Source organism: Pongo pygmaeus, chromosome 1 (assembly GCF_028885625.2).
Source record: "Pongo pygmaeus isolate AG05252 chromosome 1, NHGRI_mPonPyg2-v2.0_pri, whole genome shotgun sequence".
Taxonomy (NCBI): domain Eukaryota; kingdom Metazoa; phylum Chordata; class Mammalia; order Primates; family Hominidae; genus Pongo; species Pongo pygmaeus.
Genome location: NC_072373.2, coordinates 195,832,504 through 195,856,005, shown reverse-complemented (window position 1 = coordinate 195,856,005; position 23,502 = coordinate 195,832,504). Strand labels below are relative to the sequence as shown.

The following is a 23,502-nucleotide window of genomic DNA, read 5'->3' as shown; positions in this document are numbered from 1 at the left end:
CAGGCTCCAATGAGAATCGCATGCTACCGCAGATCTGACAGCAGGCGGAGCTCAGGCAGTAATGCTCACTCACCTGCTGCGCACCTCCTGCTGTGCCGCCTGGTTCCCAACAGGCCATGGACAAGTACTGGTCCCCGGCCTGGGGTTTGGGGACCCTGATACATGATACATATACATATAATGAAGGAGGTCTCAACAAATTCTAAGCAATAAATATAATAGATACATAATATGACCACAATGTAGCAAATTTAGAAATCAATAATGAAAAGGCAGTCCCCTGTCAAAAAAATTCATTTGAAAACTAAAAAAAAAAATTATTCTAAAAATTCATAAGTTAAAAAGGAAATTATGATAAAAGTGATGAAAGATGAAAGTTACATATTCAATATGTACAATAAAAATAAAAGAATATAGTTATAAGGGAAATTATAGCCCTAACAGCACATGTTAAAAAATAAAAAATATTGAAAGTTAGGGATGAATTCAAGAGGCATAAAGAAAGACAAACACAGCAGACAAAAGAAAATAACCAAAAGTAGAAGGAAGGAAATATTAAAGATTGCTCACCAAAACAAAAAACTAGTTTTTTTCAAAGATGAATAAAATGTAAGTTTCAACGTATGTATTTTTTTCTTTCCCCCCCTTTCTTTCTTTGACACAAGGTCTCAGAGTCTCATAGACAGGCTGAAGTACAGTGGTGTGATCAGAGATCACGGCACTCTCAAACCCATGGGTTCAAGTTATCCACCTGCCTCAGCCTCCCCAGGAGCTGGAACTACAGATGCATGCCACCATGCCCAGCTAATTTTTGCATTTTTTGTAGAGATCAGGTCTCACTATGTTGCCCAGGCTCATCTTGAACTCCTGATCTCAAGCAATCCTCCCACCTCAGCCTCCTAAAGTACTGGGATTATAGGTATGAGTTACTAGGTCTAGCCTAAAAATATGTTTAATTATAAAATATACAAACCTCAGGCAAGGCTGACTCAAGAAAGAGAGGTAAGACATAAATACATGGTATTAGAAATAAAAAGGGAGCTAAGCACAGTGGCTCACGCCTGTAATCCCAGGACTTTGGGAGGCTGAGGCGGGCGGATCACCTGAGGTCAGAAGTTCGAGACCAGCCTAGTCAACATGGTGAAAAGCCGTCTCTACTAAAAATACAAAAATTAGCCGGGCATGGTGGCAGATGCCTGTAATCCCAGCTACTCGGGAGGTGGAGGTTGCAGTGAGCCAAGATCACACCACTGCACTCCAGAGTGAGACTCTGTCTCAAAAAAAAAAAAAAAAAAAAAGAAGAAGAAGAAATGCAAAGGAAGATATCAATATAGAGATGCAATAAATATTGATAACATTTTAATACTGTGAGAAAGAATATTTGTGCCAAAAACTTTGAAAACTGTCAATTCTTATAAAATGTTTCTTTTTTTAATAAAGTATAAATCACCAAAATGATTCAAGAAAAAAAATAAAACCAGAATAGGTCAATAATCACTAAAGAAACTGAAGCTGTAGTTTTAAAAGTCTCTCCTATCCCCAAAAGGCAACAGGCATAGATAATTTTATAGGCAACCTTTACCAAACCTAAAGAATAGATAATTCTTGTCTTACACAAATTGTTTCAAAGAACAAAAACACAGAGAAACCTACCAAATTCATTTTAGGAGCCTATCTTAGCTCTAATACCTGAATTGAAAAGCAGTAAAAAATTATAGGCTTACAATTATTATGATATATCACTTATGATATATTCATAAATCTAAATGACTTAAAATTTTAAAGTAGCAACTGTTCAAAAATCTAATAATGTATATAAAAATAATATAGCAAAACTGTAACAAAAACCCCTAGAGCTCCACATAGCTATTCTTTGTCTTTAGGCATGAGAACCCTGATTCTTAGCTATGTAGTTTACACCCTCCACATTGCTTCCCAGCTAAAAGACTATACCCCACAGCCTCCCTTGCAGCTAGGTCCCACCATGTGATGAGATTTTAGCCAATGTGATGAAAGTGGTTGTGTGTAACTTTCAGGAAGTCTTTTTAAAAAGGAAGGACTGCATCCCTCTTCCTCTTTCCTCCTTCTCACTGCTCAGAATGCAGACACGACTGGGGGAGCTTGAACTTAAGGTCCCTAGACATGAAGTGATGTATAAAATAGAAGGAGCCTGGAGTTCTGACACTGCACTCCCTACATCTAAGCTGGCTTTTTTTTTTTAAGTGAGAGAAAAATACACTTGTTTAAGACACTACTGAGGCCCTGTGACTCGCAGCCAAATTTAATCCAAACTGACAAAGGGATCAAGCAGGGTTTATCCCAGGAATGAAAGAATGGAAAATCCATTCATTCATATAATTCGCCATGTTACACATGGAAGGAGAAAAATCTATGATCATCTAAATAGATTCTGAGAAAGCATTCAATAAAATTTCACTCATATTTTCTATTTTAAAAAATAAAAATAAGATGCTTATCCAACTAGGAGTAGAAAGGAATTTCCTTAACCTGACAAATGGTATCCATCAAAATTTGTAGCAAACATCATCTTGAAAAACATAGCCACTAAAGTCAATACTACTGAACAGTGAACAGAAGTCCTATTCAATGCAATATTACAAGAAAAATAAATGAAAATACAGATTTAAAAGAAATATCTTCATTCACAGAAAAATAACTGACTATATAGGAAGCCCATCATGATTTTCAGATAACCTATGAGACTAATAAGACAGACCTAATTCAGCAGCAACGTTACTGAATACAAAATCAACATACAAAACATACAAAACCTAACAGTAGAGGCCGGTGCGGTAGCTCACGCCTGTAATCCCAGCACTTTGGGAGGCCAAGGCAGGCTGATCACCTGACGTCAGGAGCTTGAGACCAGCCTGGCTAACATGGCAACACCCCATCTCTACTAAAAACACAAAAAATTAGCCGGGCGTGGTGGCAGGTGCCTGTAATCCCAGGTACTTGAGAGGCTGAAGCAGGAGAATGGCGTGAACCCGGGAGGCAGAGGTTGCAGTGAGCCGAGATCATGCCACTGCACTCCAGCCTGGACAACAAGAGCGAAATGCCATCTCAAAAAAATAAAAATAAAAATAAAAATAAATAAACCTAACAGTGCTACCACACACTAGCAGTGCCTAGTTGTAAAATGCAATAGAAGAAAAACATCCCAATCACAATAGCCACCACACTGCAAAACACAATCACCTTTCTTCTGGGTCATGAAAAATTCTCCTAACTAGCCTTCTCGTTTCCACTATTGCTTTCTTCGAATTCATTCTCCACTCAGCAGCTTGTGATCTTTCTTGAACATAAGTTAGATCATGTTGCACTCCTTCTTTAACCTTTACATAGCTACTCATTACTCATAATTAGATTCCAATTCCTTATCATGTCCATGCTCTGCATAACCTGCCCCTGCCTGTTCTCCAATTAACTCCCTTCCCACTTCTCTGCCCCACTCCACACCAGACACACGGACCTTCTTTCAGTTCCCGATGCATGTCAAACTCTTTCCTGCCCCAACACCTCCACATATGCTATTCCCTCTCCCCTGAATGCTTTTCCTCCAATCATCACCTGAGAGTTCTTAGTCAATCCTCAAGTCTCAGCTTAAATGTCACCTGCTTAATCTAAATAAGGTCCCTTCTCTCTTATCTCCTCCTTTTTTCTTTCATATTCCCATGTAATATGCAATAAAATCCCACTACCTATTATATCATAATGTGTTGTCATATTTTTATTCAAGGATTATTTATTCATTGCCTTGATTTCCCTCTAGACCATAGCTCCTGTGAGAGCAGGAGTCATGTCTTTGATGTCTCCTGAAGCATTTAACACAGTGCATAGGAGCTATCATACAACACATGCTTAGTAAGTATCTGATGAATGAATGAATCAATCAATGAACGACAAGAGTTTGCTGATTTAGCAAGAGTCTCAGCTAGAAGGCCTGCAGCACTCTTCCCAGGATTCAAGGGTTATTAGGAGGAATGTGGGGAACCCCCACCCCCCGGACCTATCTAGACAAGGAACCAAAAAGCCTCTAAAGGGAGTGAGTGGGCTTGGTGGTCCATGGGATAGCACTAGAATTGGGGGTGGGTAGGATTCAGAACATAGAGTTGCATCCATCCATGACTCCTACCCCATCTCTCAATAATTCAAGTCACAGATTTGCAAATTGGGTTTGCCATAAAATGCTATTTTTCTGAAATCTTTGTGGCACAGTAAAAGTTTGGTGGACAGCAGGTTTAGAAGTCATGCAGGCAACCAAGGCAGCATTATGCCACCCTCGATGAAGGCATTTACAGCCCCAGGAGTATACAGAACTTCAGGGAGCCAAATCAGAAGTTGAGAAAAATGGTGAATCTCATAGGAACACCAAAAAAACTTCATCAGGCACAAACGCAAGACATCCCAAGGACATCCCAGAAATAGCTGGGGAAATCTGGGCGAAGGACGGCAACTGGGAACAGAGCTGCGAGGAACCACTGCTAGTGGGACACTAGTTTTTTGTGTTTTGGGTTTTTTTTTTGAGAGAGTCTCGCTCAGTCACCCAGGCTGGAGTGCAGTGGTGCAATCTCAGCTCGCTGCAACCTCAGGCTCCTGGGTTCAACCAATTCTCATGCCTCAGCCTCTCGAGCAGCTGAGACTACAGGAGTGTGCCACCATGCTCAGCTAATTTTTGTATTTTTAGTAGAGATGGGGTTTTGCCATGTTGGCCAGGCTGGTCTCAAGCTCCTGGCCTCAAGTGATCTGCCCACCCTGGCCTCCCAAAGTGCTGGGATTTCAGGCGTGAGCCACCGCACCTGGCCTGGGACACTAGTTTTATTCCTCCAGTCATATGGCCTGGGAAGCTCAGATTACCATGAAACCATTATGGCCAGCCCCTGGCAAGTTCCCAGACACCCTTTCTCCCCATAGGCACCCAACAACAGAGAGGCCTCTTTCTGGTATCCCCTCCAGAGCTGGCAATGCTAATTCTTCAGTGAAAATTAAGGAGTCAATGTTTCTGAGGCCACCTAATGCCAGAATAGTGGCTGCTGGTAATTGTACTATCTCAGGTACACCACAGACTCAGACGTGTAATAGGTACCCCCAACTGGTTAAATGCTTGTGGGAGCCAAGGGAGGAGGAGTGTTATATCTGCCAGGGGCCCCTGAGAGGCAATCTTCCTGTTTGTTTCTTTCTGAGCTCACATACTTGTACACCACAGGATGTAATGAGGGATTGGCAGATCCTATCATCCCCTGGAAAGGACAATTGCTGGAGCCCTGCTCGGCACCTACATGTAACCTTTCCCAACCTCTCCTTCCCTGCAACTGCTGTGTATCTCCCGTCTGCCTCTGAGTACCTGGGGTGGGCACGGGCACAAGAACTCTAGGTTTGATGACTCCTCTGCTGACGTCTCTATGGAACAGCCCCTGTGGCTGCTCTAACCACCGTCTATAAAAAGGTTTGATCTCACCTCCAGGAAAAGATGATGTGCAGGGAGACTGGGCTAGTAGGGACACTATGCAGCCCTCTCTCCTCCTGTCTCCCAACGAAGCCTGGGCACTCCCACCGTGACCTACCTCTTGTCCTCTTCCACCTGCACGCCGATGGAGTGGAACTCCCTCCGGCTCCTGTTCTCGGTGTCCGAATCTGAGATCGTCTCCACCTGGTGGCAGGGTGGAGGAGTCAGTGGCTGTGGCGAGCCAAGGTGAAAGCCCTTCCCGGGGAGAACGGCTAGCAATGGCTGCGCCCCAAGCCAGCTGGCAGGTCCTGCAAAGACCATCTGCCTGAACAAGATGAGAGACCCAGGCGGTCGGTCACAGGCCTCAAAGTGGCAACCACTGGGCACGGCCCTCCAGCCCTCCATTAGCCAGGAGGGGCGATAGTGCCAGGACGAGGGACGAGGGAGTCGCGGGGGCTGGCTGGAGCAGCCCCGTCGATGTCCAGGCACGGGGTTCACTTGCAGCTCAGGGCAAGCCAGAAAGAATGTCGAGGTATCCAGAAGGCCGCTTCCAGCCCCTCACCCCAGCCCCGACCGACCAGGGTCAGAGCCCTCGTGGGCGCCTCCCCGTTCCATACCTGCACCCCAATGGACGGCCGCCACTTCCGCTGCCGCGCCAGGCTCCGCAGCTCCTCCCTGCCAGGGATGGTCTTGATGATGAGTGTGGGGGGCTTGGGGCTGGCCCGGGGAGGCACCGGCGCCAACTCCAGTGTGCGCGCACCCATGGCGGGGCCGTCCAGCCCGTCGGCGGAGCTGCAGCGCCGGGCGGGGCCCTCGGCCGCCGTGAAGCTCTCGTGCGCGGAGTCGGTGCTGCTCTGGGCGGTGATGGAGATGCGGGGCGGGGCCTGGCTTCCCGGCGGGATGGGGGGCGGGGCCTTTCTGAAGTTGAAGGCTGTGGCGGGCGAGCGCAGAGACGCAGTGCGTGAGGCTCGCGGCCCTGCCTGGGTCCTGGGCCCGCGCCCGACTCCCACCGTCAAGAGGCCCTACGGGACACTGCAGCGGCGCGCACTCCACGTGCTGCTGCACACACGCCAACGGACGTTCTCCCCGTCATCCGACCCCGGGAGCGAGCGATCTGCGCGGGTCACAGCACAGTCGAGGGGGAGGCCAGAACCCGGACCCAGGGCGCTCTCCTGCCTAGGGCCGGGCCAGGGGCAGGAAGGGGTACTCACAGGAGCCGGGCCTCCCTGAGACAGCGGCAGGGGTAGCGAGGAGGGGCAGGCAGTCGTCGTCTTGAGAGCAGCCGGCCTGGATGGCCCGGAGGTAGCTGTGGCTCCGCATGCGGAAACAGCCGGGCAGGTCCAGGGCGTCCACGGCCTGGGACTCCAGCTCCCCAAACACCGACCCGCACACGGCCTCCAGCTGCTGGTTCAACTCATCGCTGAGCTGGGGGGCAGGGGGTCGGAAGGACAGTTATAAGGTGCCGGGAGGGGGTGGAAGTCCCTGGGGTGCTCTGCCTTAGGGGAAGACCTCTCTATATCTGCAGAGGCTGTGGGCGACTCTTCCGCATTTGAACTAAAAGAAACCCTAACTCTTTGCAAAGAAAGATGGGGGCATCTCTGCCCCATTCTGCTCCCCAGGCTTGTCTTGGGGCCCAGTCTTTCCTCTAAATATCCCACCCCCACCCCCACCCCACCTATGCCTCTTCCAGGTGTCTGGCTGGCTGCACTCCAGGCTGAAGACCACCATGTTTTCCTCTCCACCTAGTCCCATCCCCTGATGTTTCTCTCACCTGACCCCAACAGAGAGGACCAGGGACCTGGCATGCACCCTCCTGCCCAGTATGGGGGTGGGGACTTCATGGAGGACACCTTTTATTTTATTATTTATAATGCATTACATTACAAAATTGATTGAAAGCTATATATATACACACACACATATATATACACTATATATATACACTACATATATGTACTATATATATACTACATATATATACTATATATATACACTATATGTATATATGCTATATATATATATATAAAATACCAAGTGGCAGGATGGAAACTAATGCCTAAGTGATGGAGCAAAGTTATTAACCTACCAGTGTCCCAAGACTTCCCCCACCTTCTTTTTTTTTTTTTTTTTTTTTTGAGACAGAGTCTCACTCAGTTGCCCAGGCTGGAGTGCAGTGGCGCGATCTCGGCTCACTGCAAGCTCTGCCTCCCGGATTCACCCCATTCTCCTGCCTCAGCCTCCCAAGTAGCTGGGACTACAGGCGCCTGCCACCACGCCCGGCTAATTTTTTTGTATTTCTAGTAGAGACAGGGTTTCACCGTGTTAGCCAGGATGGTCTCGATCTCCCGACCTCCTAATCCGCCCGTCTCGGCCTCCCAAAGTGCTGGGATTATAGGCGTGAGCCACCGCACCCGGCCCTTGCCTTCCCCAACCTTCTATCCACTCACTCGGATTCTGGCTTAACCTGTGGGTTCCTTCTCTACCCTCCCCCACTGAGGAAAGCTTAGCCATTGTTGGATGAGGTTCTTGGTTTTGTTTTTGGTATTTTGGTGGTGCAGAATCCATGGTGTTAAAAAAAAAAAAAAAAGTTAAAGTATGAAAAAAAGCAAAACAAAAATTTTGTTCATGGAACTGTGCCACACACCACCACACGAAGACTAAATATACCACAGAGGTTGCAGCTTCGTTCACATTACAAGAGAAAACTGGTGCAAAGAAAAAGTAAAGTCAGGAAAAGGTGCTACCAGAGGTAAGTGCTACACCCAGAATGCAGGTGACAAAGTCCTGAACGTTGCTCAAGATGGGCGCATATTTAACCCGGAGCTTCCAAGCAGGCAAAGCATCAGGGAGTATAGCCTCAGAGCTGCCTGCATGGGCTATGCGTGAGACTTCTCCTAGATTCAAGTGCTGGCTCTACCACTTCCTAGCAGAATGGCCTGGGAAAGTTAAAGTTTGGGGGCCTCAGTTTGCTCACCTGTCAAATGGGAGTGATAATGGTACCATCTTCATAGGGCTATTGAGGGGACTCAAAAACATGTGAGGCTTTTGGTACAGGTACTGGCACACAGTAAGCCCTCGGCTAGCAGCATGCGAAGGTCTCAGGGCCTCCCTGGTAAACACAGGCCAGATGCCCATGAGAACCACAACAATTCCTGTCCCTGAGACTAAGAGACAATCATCCCCTGTGGATGATTATGTAGAGTCCATTGGATGAAGTCATGGACAAGGTCCTCGACAGCATCCCATGGCAAACGTAACAGCAAGTATCACATGGCTGCATCTTGTGACATCTCCTAGGAAAGATTCACGGCATTATATTTATGTGCAGTCAACAGAGGCTCAAAAGAGTGGCCTGATCCATGTGTAAACTGCAGCTCAATGTTTCCATAATTCAGCCTCCAAAGCATAACATGATTTCACTGCATTCTACTTCAAATAGAGCCATTGCTATTCCAATCTATTAATGGGCAAACAAGACCCAGAGAGGGCGGGTGAATTGTCTAAGGATGCCCAGCTGGTAGGTGATAAAACTGAAATTAAATGTCATGCTTCTTGGCTCCCACGTAAGGCTGATTGAGAAACAGATTCTCTTGGGGAGCTTGTTAAACCTACATTAACTCAGGCCCCACCCCAAGGATCTGAACCCAGGGTTAACAAAACACCTCTCTTGCTTTGGCTGCTTAGAAGCTCAGAGCCAAATTTGCTGGAGATTTAGATTCATTGGTTCCAATGTGGGCCTACTAATTAAAAAGAAGGATTGTCTGAACTTTTTGAAGCTTTTTCTAAAGGAGCTTCGTTACAAGTGTATGGAAATCCCAGGCCATGGAAAATCAATCTGAGACCCCGTAGAAGTTAAGTTCTCTCATATTTGACTGACACAAGCCACACTTGTGTGACAGTTGTGGCTTTCACCATGATGCTCTGTCATCTACCTCCAGTCTTTCTGTCTCTGTATTTCTGGGGCACCAAAGACAACAGTTGCCAGTGTATTTCCTAAAACACAGGAACTGAACTAACTCCTGCTATTTCTGGGCTAGGCTCAAGACACTCCCCAATTAGAACAAATGCAGCCCAGAGTGTCCCTCTTGGAGCACAGGGGAGCTAATCTAACCCTAGCAGAAAGCACACTGGTTTCGAGTCCAGACACCAGGGATGAAAGGAATCTCACTCTGTAGTATATTTCTGTATCTCTAGCCCTCTTCTTTGTATAAAGCACTAGGCATAATATCTGGCACACAGTAGATGCTCAATAAACTTTAGCTACTATTATTAGCAACAAGAGGCTCTTAAATCGCAGTGACAATACCACTCAGAATGAGAAGTGCCTCTTTCCCTGGGGTTCTGCAGCTCTTGAAATCCCACCCACAGGCAATACTCACAACCAATTCTATCCAAGGCAGACAAAAGAGGGTGAACAACTCCCTGGGGTCATACACCTGCCAGCTCAGCTGGCCAAGAAGAGCTTCTGGGGTTCCAACAGGAGACCAGGACACAAGGGAAACACGGACTCAGAGACTCTCAGAGAAATATTACACCCAAGTTGATCTTTACTATCTTACAATTATAAAACTGTAACATTGTACTGTGAATGCTCCTATTATCCCTGCACTGACTTCCACCCTGCTTCCCCCAACACCCACTTACAGGAGAGTCAAAGTCAAAGAATCCTCTTGGGATGAGACCCTTAGCCTTTCTCCAAACCAGACTGGAATCAGTAGCCATTTCCAAGCTCATGGAATATTTAAAGTAAAAATGCTTTGTGTCTAATTGGAAATTGTCCAGACTAGAGTTGGTGGGTCCAACAGGGGGCCAGGCAACATCCTGTATACTTTACTTGTGTTATTTAGTTTAGATAACCTTTAGAAAACTCTCCCATTTCAAAACATTGGATAAAATATAACAAATGTTGCTTTATATGCATAGCTGAGCTCACAAGAAAGCGAGATAAGTCCCCAGGGGACAAAAGCAAAGAGGAGACTGGAAAATCAGAATATTAACTGTGTGAGCCAATGCTGCAAACAGCCCAGTGGAGGCGGGAGGTGGGAGCAGGGGCTGTTGGTCTCAGCGTTTTGGTAAAGGCTTAGGTTTTAACACCCACTTGGGCATAGGAGGAAGGCTTTGGGCCCACATGAAGCATGGAATTGGAAAGGAGAACATGCATAAAGTTAGGAAAAGCGAAACCTTTGATGAAAATGTAGACTAGAATAAAAAAATTAGTCATCACCACAGGCTGATGACAAGGAAGCTGGTCTGAAGTATGGGGATGGCGGGAAGGGAAAAGAGGCAAATCCCCTAAGAATCTGTACCTACAAGCTGGTCCTCACACAGCCACAGTACTGTGTATCTGCATGAACCTTCATGGGCCACACCCCTAAAATTAAAAATTAGCATAAAATAGTTCCAAACCAGGGATATTGCAAAATATTTCCTGGGGAACTCACTCCTAACCCAAGCTGCTCACGCTTCTCACAGATAAATTTCCATTGAAGGTGAGTGTACTATGTGGGAGACAGCCTCTGAAATAGGTCCTAATGAGCTCCATCTCCTGGAACTCACACCCTTGTGTAATCCCTTTCTCATGAGTGTGGACCAGACTTATTGGCCCACTTCTAATGAATAGAATATGGCAGATACAATGGGATATCAATTCTGAGATTAGGTTACAAACAGACCATGGCTTCCATCTTAGACACCTTTTCTTATTCTCTTTCTCTCAGAGCCTTTGCTCTGGGGGAGGCAAGCTGCTATGCTGTGAATAGCCCTGTAGTGGGTCTCACATAGAAGAAATTGATGTCCCTGGTTAGTAGCCAGCAAGGATCTGTAGCCTGCCAACAGCCATGTGAGTGAGCATGGAAGCAGATCTTCACCCAGTCAAGCCTTGAGATGCTGCAGCCTTGGCCAACACCTTGATTGCAACTTTGTGAGACACTTGACCCAGTCGCACCCAGCCAGGCTGCACTCAGATTCCTGACCCACAGAAACTGTGAGATAATAAATATTTGTTGTTTAAAGACACTACATTTGGGGATAACTTACATAGCAATAGAAAATACAAATTGTGACATAAACAAAAACTAACTTTTATTGAGTTAAGCCATTGAGAATTCAAGATTTCTCTGTTATAGCAGCTAGTGCTACCTTAGCTAAAACAAAATAACTTTTAAACGATGTTTAAAAGTTCTAAGCTTAAAAGACAAAACTGAGAACAGAAGAAAATACGACTCTAAAGCAGGACAAAACTGTCAAAAACCACCATTTTGTCACTCTGCAAATCAATCAAAGACATACAACAAAGAAACATGTATTCATAAAAATTACTGAACTTTGGGTAAGAATAGCACGACGCTATAGTATTCTTGCCTGAGGCTGCTCTCGTTCACCAGGCCCCCAAAGCTATCAGTTGCAATACTTCAACAAACGTGGTGCCGCCTGTGAAAAATCAGCTGCTTCACTGCCTCTGCCAGAGGGCTTCACTTAATTTGGGGCATTGTCAGTTATAATATCAAGAACAGGAAAGGCCAGAAGCACTGTTAGGCTGGGTTTCAGCAATGTTTGGGCCAAACAATGGACTGGCAAACTAACCAGGAATTTATCAGAAAATTCCAGGGAGTGAGACAGACCAAGGGAGTTTGATAAGCTCTCCACATATCTTGGGTTAACTCGAAGCTGGGTGAATGCACAGCAGAGACCAGAGATGCCTGAGCCACCCACACATCCCTAGCCAATGGAGCTTATATACGTGTGCAGGGGAAATAAAAGAGTCTGGTGAAGAGTAAAAGCCAGGGTAGGTTTGAAAACAACCTGAACTTTGCCCTCCCCAGCTCACACATAGAACTATAGGCAGAGAGAAAGTCTAACTAGCTTGAGGTTCTTGAGCACAACCTCTGAAAAATCTCTGGCTGAACACTAAGCTATGCAGATATGGGGGAAACCCCTAAGAAACAAGGCTTAAAAATAAAAATAAGAAGGAAATAAAACTGGAAACATTAGAGGCCACATGTTGTAGGGAAGACAGATTTCACAGATTTCATTCAGGGATTAACAAAGCAATAACAATCTTCAAGAGGAAAACATAATCCAGAATTACTACAATATATTACCTAAAATGTTCAGTATTTAACAAAAAATTATGAAACATGCAAATAAGAAGGTATGCATATCCCCAAATGTTGCTTTTATCAGACAAAGACTGCAAGGTAGCTATTATAAATATATCAAAGAATTAAAGGAAACCATGCTTAAAGATTTAAAGGAGAGCATGACAACAATGACTTCATGAATACAAATCACAACAAAGAGAGAGAGATTAAAAAAAGGAACAAATGGAAATTCTGGAGCTGAAGAGTATGGTAACTGAAATTAAAAATTCAGTAGATGGGCTCAACATAATAAATGATCAGTAAACATGAAGATGGATCTGTATAAATTATCCAATATGAATAATGGAGAGAAAAAATATTAAACAGAAATGAACACAGCCTCAAAGGCCTATGGGACAACATCAAGCATATCACCATACACGTGATGGGAGTTCCAGAAGGAGGAGGAGAAAAAAGAGGAAAAGGAAGAGATAGGGCAGAAAAAAATATTTGGAGAAACAATAGCCAAAAACTTTCCTTTTGTTTTTGTTCTTGTTTTTTGTTTTTTGTTTTTTGTTTTTGTTTTATTTAGAGATGAGGTCTCACTATGTTGCCCAGGCTTCAGTGCAGTGACTATTCACAGGCAAAATCATAACATAGTGCACTACAGGTCAATCTCTTGGGCTAAAGCAATCCTCCTGCCTCCACTTCCCAAGTGGCTAGGGCTACAGGTGCCCACTACTGTGCCTAGCTACCAAATTTAATTAAAAAACAAAAAACATTAGAGATCAAAGAAGCTCAATGAACCTAACGTAGGTTAAACACTAAGAGATCTATATTCACACAAATTACAGTCAAAATGTTGAAAGCTGAAAACAGAGAAAATCTTAATAGCAGCACAAGAAAAACAATTCATCACATAGAGGGAAACAACTCGCTTTTCATCAAAAACAATGAACACCAGAAGGCAGTGGAATGGTATATTCTAAGTGCTGAAAGAAAAATAACTGTCAGCCAGGAATTCTATATCCAGCAAAACTATTCTTCCAAGATGAAGTAAAAATAAAAACATTTCCAGATAAATGTAGTCTGAATAATTTATTGCCAGGAGACTTATATTATGAGAAGCACTAATGGAAGTCCTTCAGGCTAAAGGGAAAATAAAGTAACACCCAATGGTAACTCAAATACAGAAGAAGAAATAAAGAGCACCAGAAATGGTAAATATGTGAGTAAATACAAGAGCCTCTATAAATATATTTTCCTCGCTTCCTCTCTTAACTTCTTTAAAAGATGTAAGATTACACAAAGCACTTATTATAATACCAATGTTGGTTTATAACAAGTGTTAGGTTTAAAACATATATAGGTAATATATGACAGTAATAGCACAAAGGGGGAAAATGAGTTATATTAGAGCAATGCTTCTATATTTTACCATAATTATATTTTGATAAGCTAAGATATACATTGTAATTCCTAGTGCAATCACTAAGAAAGTAACTCAAATTGTATAGTAAAAAATTAACAAATAAATGTAAATGGTACGCTAAAATATTTATTGATTTAATACAAAAGAAGACAGTAAAGAAGGAACAGAGGATCAAAAAATAATATAAGACAGTCCAACCACATCAATAACCACATTAAGATGTGAAGGTCTGGCATGGTGGCTCATGCCTGTAATTCCAGAACTTTGGGAGGCCAAGGTGGGTGGATCACTTGAGCTCAGAAGTTTTGAGACCAGCCTGGGCAACATGGTGAAGCCCCATCTCTACAAGAAATACAAAAATTAGCCAGGCATGGTGGTATGTGTCTCTAGTTCCAGCTACTTGGGGAACTGAGGTGGGAGGATTGATTGAGCCTGGGAGGTCAAGGCTGCAGTGAGCCATGTTCACACCACTACATTGTAGCTTAATGACAGAGCAAGACCCTGCCTCAAAAACAAATTAAATAAATAAAATAAAACATGAATGGACAAAACACTCATTCAAAAGGCACAGTGATAAGATAAAGCAAAAAAAAAAAAAAAAACCATTAGATGCTGTCTACAAGAGACATACCTTAAATCTGAAACACAAACAGTTGAAAGTAAAAGAATGGGGAAAAGATACACTATGCAAACTATACCATGAGAGAATTTTCCAGAATTGATGAAAAACATGAATCCATAGATCTATGGAGCACACACATGAACATATCATAGCAAAACTGCAGAACAATAAAATCAAAGCAAGATCTCAACAGCAACCTGAGAGAAATTAAAACTACCTACAAAGACAATCAGGATGATAGCAGACTCCTTAACGGCAACAACAGACAGATGACAAAAGAATATCTTCAAAACACTGAGAGAAAATAAATGTTAAGCTAGAATTCCCACAATAAGCTAAACTGTATCAAACAGTATGGGTAAAATATATTTTTTGTTAAAGTCCAAGTTTGCTACTAACAGATATTCACTGAAAAAATTACCAAAGAATATACTTTAGGAGGAAACAATGAGATGTCAGGAGGTAAAGTGAGGAGTAAAAAAGGTAGAGATGTGAGTACATACAATCAAGAGCTAATAATATAAAAAGTAACAACAATAATACAGACTAATTTGACGGGTAAAAAGGTAGAACTAAAATACTGGGCAATAAGTCCACATAAGAAGGGAAGAAGTCAAGAAAATTAAAGTGTCCCAAGATCACTTAAGTATTTGAGGTGACGGGTATGTCAATTCACTTGATTTCATTATTCCATATTGTATTCATAAATCATAACATTACTTTGTACCCCATAAATACATACACCCACAATTTGTCAATTTATAATAAAAATTAAAAGTAAAATAGGCCGGGAGCATTGGCTCATGCCTGTAATCCCAGAACTTTGGGAGGCCAAGGCAGGCAGATGACGAGGTCAGGAGATCGAGACCATCCTGGCTAACACGGTGAAACCCCGTCTGTACTAAAAATACAAAAAAATTAGCCAGGCGTGGTGGCGGGCACCTGTAGTCCCAGCTACTCGGGAGACTGACACAGAAGAATGGTGTGAACCCAGGAGGCGGAGCTTGCAGTGAGCTGAGATCATGCCACTGCACTCCAACCTGGGCGACAGAGCGAGACTGTCTAAAAAAAAAAAAGAAATTAAAATAATAATAATAATAATAAGTAAAATAAATGCTGAAAGAAATCAGAGAAAAACTGAATAAATGGAAATACATCCAATATTCAAGAATAATAATACTTAATATTGTTAAGAATACAATACTCCATAAATTAATCTACACATTCAGGGCAATCCCTTCAAATTCCCAACTATATTTTTTAGAGAAATCAACAAGCCTACCCAAAATTCATGTGTATATGCAAAGGAAACACAAAACACAAAGCAGTCTTTAAAAGGAGTAACAAAATTGTATAATTTCAGCTTACCAAAATCAATCCTTACTACACAGTTACAGCAATCAAAGCATGTGGTAATAGCATAAAGATAGGTTCAAGCAGACCAATGGAATAAATTTTAAGGTTCATTAATAAACACATGCATTTATGGTAAATTGGTTTTGAAAAAGGGGCCAAGAAATTTCAATGAGGACAGAAAAGCCTTTTCAACAAATGATGCTGGGAAAATTGGACATCCGCATTCAGTAACATAAAGCTGGACCCCTAACTTGAATCACACACACACACACACACACACACACAAATACACACTACTCAAAGTGGGTCATACATCTAAATATAAATGTTAAACTACAAAATTCTTAGGAGAAATATTAGAGTAAATTTTTGTGATCTTGCATTAGACAAAGATTTCTTAAATATTACACCAAACACAATCAAGAAGAGAAAAATTGATGAATTATGCATCATCAAGTTTAAAATGTTTTGTTCTCCAAACAACAACATAAAAAATATAAAAATACAAATTACTGAATAGTAGAAACCACTCCAGCTGACACCTTGGTCAGATTTCTAGCCTCCAGAATTGTGAGAAAATAAATTTTTGTTGCCAAAAAAAGAAGAACAAGAAGGGAAGAGGTCATCAAAATCAGAATGTCGGCCAGGTGTGGTGGCTCATGTCTGTAATCCCAGCACTTTGGGAGGCCGAGGTGAGTGGATCACCTGAGATCAGGAGTTTGGAACCAGCCTGGCCAACATAGTGAAACCCCGTCGCTACTACAAATACAAAACAGTTAGCCAGGCATGGTGGCGCACACCTGTAATCCCAGTTATTCGGGAGGCTGAGGCAGGAGAATCACTTGAACCCGGGAGGCGGAGGTTGCAGTGAGCAGAGATCTAGCCACTGCACTCTGGCCTGGGCAACAGAGCCAGACTCCATCACAAAAAAAAAAAAAAATCAAACTGTCCTATGGTCTCTGTATTGTTCAGGAGGAGCACAGAAAAAACTGTCAGCTTCAGACGTTAAGTCAAATATGCATATGAAAATTATAAGGGTAACCACAAAGAATAAAATAGAATATATAACTACTAAACCAGTGTGGGATTTGGTGGGGAGAAGAATAAAGAACTCAAACCAAAAGGAGGCAGCAAAGGAGCAGGAAAGCATCAGTCCAAAGGCAAGATAAATAGAAGGCACAAAATAAGATGACAGAAATAAACCCAAGGGTTAGGGCTAGGGTCATCACACTACCCTAGGTTTAGGCCAAGGGGTAATCACAGATAATCCGTAATCACAATAAATATAAATGTACTAAACTCTCAAGCAATTATCAGAATGGATATAGGTAAAATGTAGCTATAACTATTTTCAAAAAATATACCTGAGACGTAGACAAAAAGCTTTAAAGTAAAAGATGGAAAAAGGTGTTTTAGGCAAATACTAAACAAAAACAAAATAGACTTAAGAGGAAAAAAGTATTATGAGACATAATAGGGTGACATCTCTAGTGCTTTAAATTTATTTCATCTTCTATAAAGCAAGAATAAGAAGCCATACCTCCAGGCTAAATATGTCAAGTATATGTGATGTTAGATAATGCAAAGTGCTAAGAAGAAGGAGAAAGAGCAGGAGGAAGAAGACGGAGAAGACCTCAACAATGACAGTACAGGGAAGGGGAATAGGAAATGTTGGAAGAGGAGCGTTAAATTAAAATTTTAGGGCATTTGGGAAAAGACCCGAAGTTAGGAAGTGATCCATGGGAGTGGCTGGGAAGGTGACATCCAGGCCAAGGTAGTGGCAAATGCAAGGGCCCTAGGGAGTCTAGTGTGGCTGGAGTGGGAGGGAGGGGAACAGCGTTAGGAGAGGAACTCAGAGGCAGCTCCACTCCAGTGAGGTCACCAGGTCATGCAGGCCTTGAAAGCCATGGTTAGGTTCTTGATGTTTACTCTGAGCAATGTGAGGGTTTTGAACAGAAGAGCGAGTGTGATTATAATTTTTAAAGATCATGTGGGCTGTAATGAGAGAGGATGAAGTGGAGCAAGAGCAAATACAGGAGACCAACTAGAAGGCAGTGCCATCGTCCAGACAAAAGGACATGGTGCCTGGAAGAACCGGTGGCAGTGGAGATGGTGAGGAGTGGTTGGATCCTGGATATATTTTAAAGGTGAGACCAACAGGATCAGCTGAAGGATTGGAGGTGAGTTGTGAGAGAGAGAAAGTGGTCAAGACTGACTTCAGGCTTTTAAACCAGAGCTTCTAGAAGGATAAAGTTGCCATTATCTGAAACGGAGAATTCAGAGGATAGAGCAGCAACTGCGGCAGCGAGGGGCAGGAGGGGATTGTGGAGGGTGTGTGTATCAGCAGTTTAGTTTTGGACATCTTAAGTTTGAGATGTCTACTAAACATCCAAATGAGATTTCAACACACAGTTAGACATATACGCCTGGCATTTACAGGAGAGTTTGGGCTGGAGATACACATTTGGTAGTCATCAGGCTCTCAGCCATGAGCCCGGACAAGATCACCTAAGGAGTAGGTATAGAGAGAAGTCCATGGACTGAGCCCTAGAAAACTCCAGTGTTTAGATCCTGGGGAGTTATAGAGGCACCCAAGACACAGACTGAGGATAAGCAGCCAGGGAGGGAATCTAGGAGAATGTAGAAGGTGTGGTGTCCTCCAAGCCAACCAAGTAAAGTCTTTCAGGAAGGAGGGAGTCTTCATGTTACATGTGGCTGATGGGTGTTACATGTGGCTGATGGGTGAGGTAAAATGAGGGCTAAACATTAACTCATGGGTTTAACAACATAGGCTGGTCTGATGTAAAAAGAGAGCTGTGCCAATCAGATTCCCTGGTTCAGGCAATGGAACAAAGGAATACTGAGAGACTGCAGCAGTGAACAATGAGAGCCAATGTGGACAGTCTTTTGCATTGCATTTTTTCCCCAGCATACAGTAAAAATAGCTAACCTTTATTGAGTGCTGGCTATGTGCCAAGAACACTATTATGATGCCTATTTTTAAAAAGGGAAAGTGGGGCTCAAAAAAAGTCAAGTAACTTGCCCCAGGTCACTCAGCTGGTAAGTAGCCAAGCTGGAATTCAACCCCATCTCATGTGTTTAATCACTAAACACTGCTGCTTCCATCTAATTAAGGGGAAAGTCTACGCTTAGATATGGAACTCACATTTATAAAATGCCATTTTCAGGCCAAGTACCTTGTGTTTGCATACATTTTCTCACTGAACTCTCACAAAACCCCTGAAAAATAACTGTCCCTACTATTGCCATTTTAAAGATGAGAAACAGAGGTGTTGAAAAGTAAGGTCTCTTGCTGGTGGTTCCTCAGGACAGAGGGGTAAGGTGGCAGAATTCAGGCCCAGATCATGTCTGAGACTGCAGCTTGGCCTGCGCCCTCTCTGTACAAATCAATCCTTTTTTTTTTTTTTAAGATAGAGTCTCGCTGTGTCGCCCAGGCTGGAATGCAGTGGCACCATCTCGGCTTACTGCAAGCTCTGCCTCCTGGGTTCACGCCATTCTCCTGCCTCAGCCTCCCGAGTAGCTGGGACTACAGGCACCCGCCACCACACCAGGCTAATTTTTTGTATTTTTAACATGGGGGTTCACCGTGTTAGCCAGGCTGGTCTCGATCTCCTGACCTTGTGATCCACCCACCTCGGCCTCCGGAAGTTGCTGGGATTACAGGCAAGAGCCACCACGCCCGGCCAATCCTACCTTTTACATAGGGGCAAGGAGGGAGCAATCGGGCCTGTGAAGAGACCCAGGGCACTGGCGTTGCCCTTACAAGCTCATCACTTTGAGGACACTTGGTGGGTTTCAAGGCTGTGATTCTCTGAGACTCCCAGCCTGAGTCAGCTCCAGGAGTCCTAAGGCAGGTTTCCCAGTTTCCCCAGAGCCAGGCCTGAGCTCTCTCCACAGGCCGACCCTCTGATTTTAAGTCCTAAGCTGAGCATGGGACTGAATCCCTTTTTCACTCTTTCCTCCAGGCATACTGGGCCTCTCCCTACCTGTCCAGTGGTGAGGGAACGGCTGTAGCCAGGGATGGAGCTCCGGGGGTGGATCCGGGGTGGGACACAGCAGCTGGAAAAGGGCAAAATTCCGGAGTCAGAACAGTGGACTGCTAGGAGGTGGGGGAGGGGAGATAATAGCACTGGGGCCCCTGAGCAAGTCCTATTCCTCAGAACCCCCAAAGAGAGATCCCTTAGGAAATCCCGGGTAAAGAGACTCCCAAAGAGGCACCAGAGAAGGACTCCCACGAAGATCCTCCCTTTACATGGAGTGGAGTGAGACACCCCAGTTGAAACCTAAGCAGGACTACCTGACTGGCACCCACTCTACACACATCTCCCGCAGGAGTCCAGCATCAGCCTCCCCACCCCGCACCCCCCGACCCTCCCTGTCCTTACTTGATCCTGGCCTGGTCCACACTGGAGGAGCGACGGGTGGTGAAGCGTCGGGCGACTGCTTTGGGTGATGTCTTGGGGCTGCCGTCTGAGTCTCCGCTCTCCTCATCCCCCATGGCTTTGATGTAGCTGCCGCTCCGCATCCTACGGCAGGGGATCTCCCCATCCTTTCCACCAGTGGGGTAACCCCCCCAGTCATCTTGCGGCACCTGCAAGAACAGGGGTCTCTGTCTCTCAGACATGACCCTAGTAAATCTAGAGGCCAGGACTCTCCCCACTGCCAGCGGGAGATGCCCTGCCCTGGCTTGAACAGGCACACTCAGGTACATGCAGAGGCAGAAGGGGAGGTAGGGTCTCAGGCTGTCCGCCTCCCTTACAAGAGACACCTCGTCATCCTCCACAGACCTTCTGCACTTAATTAAGGGCCACCTAGAGAGTCTGAGGGAGTGACATGGCAGGCGTCAAGCGGTTGATGATCAGAGGCCAAAGTGACCTGTGTCAATCCCATGCCCGGCAGTCAGGCATCACCTGACCTCAGTCAACCTTCTACCCCTCCTTCTCCTTCATCCTTTCAACCTGCTTACATTCCAAATCCTCTCTCCTTCCCCGCTGTGGGGAGCCACAGAGGGCTCCATGCAGGGGAGTGACATCAGATTTGTGTTGCAGAAAGAGCTCTCCCACAGTCCAAACAGAGGCTGGATTGTGGAGGGCCAGAAGCAGGGCAGAGGCTCAAGTGGCGAGAGGACGACCAATTAGGAGGCTGATGCTGTTATCCAGGCAAGAGATGATGAGGCCTAAATTAAGACAATGACAATGAGGGGGAAGAGGAGGAGATGGAAATGAGAGGTGTTAAGGAGCATCAGTGAGCCTGATTAGACGTGGGGGATGAGGGGGCGGGAGGAGTCGAGGATGACTGCCAGGCTGCTGGCTGAGGACCTGGGGGAGGGTGCTGCTGCTCACTGAGCCATAGAACCCCAGAGAAACAAGTTCGGGGAAAGGTGGTAGGGTCGGGGTTGAGCACCTTGAGCTTGGCATAGAACTGTTGAGCAGGTGGTTGGATGTTTGGTTCTGGGATTCAGTGGGAAGATCGGGGCTGGAGGCGGACATGTGGGAGTCATGGGCGGCAGCTGAATCCATAGCAGTGAATGAGACAGCCCAGGGGAGAGAAGAGAGATGAGCAGAGATCCACTGACATTTAAAAAGGGACTGTGAAGAAAGGAAGAGGAGCCTGTGAAGTCACCTGAGAAGGAGTGGGCCGAGGGGTAGGAGGGAAGTCAGGAAAATGCCATGTCATAGAAACAGGAGACATTTCGAGAATAAAAGGAGTCGATTATGTCAAATGCCACAGTGCGTTCAGAGGTTAGTAACTCAGGTTCGGGAGTTAGAAGATCCATGTGCAATTCTGGCCCCATCACTTGCTGGATAGGTGAACTTAAGCAAAACGGATTAACCTCTAAGTGTCAGTTTCCTTGTCTGCGAGTTGGTCATGATACTTATGCCTACATCAGAGGGTTGGTGGCAAAGATAAATGAGCCAACAGAGAGTTTCCAGGACATAGAAAGTGCTCAATAAATGGTAACAATTATTATAGGCACCGAAAAGTAGCTTTTGAAGATAGCTCTCAAGAGATCATCTGTGGCCACTGCCAGGGCATGTCAATGACAGGGAGTGTGGAAATCAGACCACAGTGAGGGGAGAACTGAAGGGAAGTGAAGAGTAGGTGTCTATGCTCTAAGAACTCAATTATGGAGGACATGGAAGGTGGGATGGGGCTGCGGAAATATTTTTTAGGATGCAAGCGGCTTTGGACATGTTTTCAGAATGATGGAAAGAGCCAGTAAAAATAGTCTTTAACCTCAGAAGGGAGAACAGTTCGGGGATGGAGGGGGTCATGATGAGATGGGCTCAAGCCCTGGAGGAAGGATCAGCCTGGGATGGGTGGTCCCAGCTTTTCCTATGAGCCAAGGAAGGGGACGAGGGTGGCTGGGAATCTGGATGCGTCTAGAGAGATGCTGTCAGGAAGCTGAGGGAGTCCGTGATGTCAGCCTACACTTCGGAAAATGAGGTGTAAGTGAAGACGTGGGGGAGAGGACTGGGGGAGGTAGGGAGGATTTAAAACACTTGTTGTAAAGAACAGGTTAAATGGGGTAGGGATGGGAGCTCCAAAAGGGGTAACGCCTCAGGGAGAGCATAGGATTCAGGGGAAAGGTGGAGACTCTGGGGATGAGATGGGGTCCCTTGAAGGAACCCACAGGGAGGAGCAGGGCTCTTCAAGGGGCTGGGGCTCAGTTGGATGATGGGAAACAAAGAGATGAGGCTCCATAAAGAAACAGGGGCTCAGAGTGGACAGAGGGATTCTGGAAAAGGCTTAAGAGAAAGCTGGTATCCAGTGGGAGAAACAGGGCTTCAACAATCAGATCGGGAGTCCAACAAAGACACGTGGCCGCATGGGGCCAGCCTCCCCTGCTTTTGTACCAGGGGAGTGTGAGGCTGTCTGGAGGGTCCCTATAGCCCTTTGGTTCTTCCCCACATGGGCTCAGACTTCCCAGTCCTCAGATGCCCTGGAACTCCAGACCGGAGGGATCATTCCCCTTCCCCATTCTCTACAGACAGCAGCAGGCAGGTGGAGAGAGACAGGCCAGCAGATGGGAAGGCCACATTGCAAGGTTCCCACTCTAGCCACTGCAGAGCTCCTCGCTCCTCTGCAGGACACTGTGAGGTGCATGTTAAAAAGGAAGCCCCCAGGGAGGTCAGGGCAGCCCTGGAGAAGCAGCAGGGAGCAGCGAAATGGCAACAAGTCTTCAGGGATGGCAAGGAATCGGCTATGGGGGAGAAAGGATGGGTGCTGCCTCCCTGGAACCTTCAGTTCCCAGCTTAGAGCACCTCCCTACCCAGGGAGGGGGCAAACCAGGCCAATCCAGAAGTCCCTTCTTGCTTGCACTGTGGCCCTATGTGCTCCCTTGGGCCTTCATGAGTTCTCCAGGAGAGCCCTAACTTGTGCGCAACTTTATCCAGCAAGGCCAATGTCCCACAAAGACACATGCAGCCTCTATTCTCCACACCTTTGAACATGCTGTATAGTCTCTTCCCAATACACCTTTAGCCGGCACTCAACAACTGCAACTCCTCCACTGAGATTCAGC

At 45.2% G+C, this 23,502-nt stretch overlaps 1 protein-coding gene across 6 annotated transcripts in view; it reads right to left on the bottom strand.

Moving 5' to 3' along the window:
- Nucleotides 1-23,502, bottom strand: part of DLGAP3 (DLG associated protein 3) — a 64,566-nt gene that overhangs the window by 13,879 nt on the left and 27,185 nt on the right. For all 6 annotated transcript variants that reach the window (XM_054496871.2, XM_054496849.2, XM_054496830.2 and 3 more), the window contains 5 exons: nucleotides 20,363-20,568; nucleotides 19,964-20,036; nucleotides 6,679-6,892; nucleotides 6,085-6,398; nucleotides 5,586-5,671 (listed from right to left, as the gene is read on the bottom strand). In XM_054496871.2, the coding sequence (XP_054352846.1) occupies nucleotides 5,586-5,671; nucleotides 6,085-6,398; nucleotides 6,679-6,892; nucleotides 19,964-20,036; nucleotides 20,363-20,568 (893 nt within the window). The remainder of the gene's footprint in view (nucleotides 1-5,585; nucleotides 5,672-6,084; nucleotides 6,399-6,678; nucleotides 6,893-19,963; nucleotides 20,037-20,362; nucleotides 20,569-23,502) is intronic.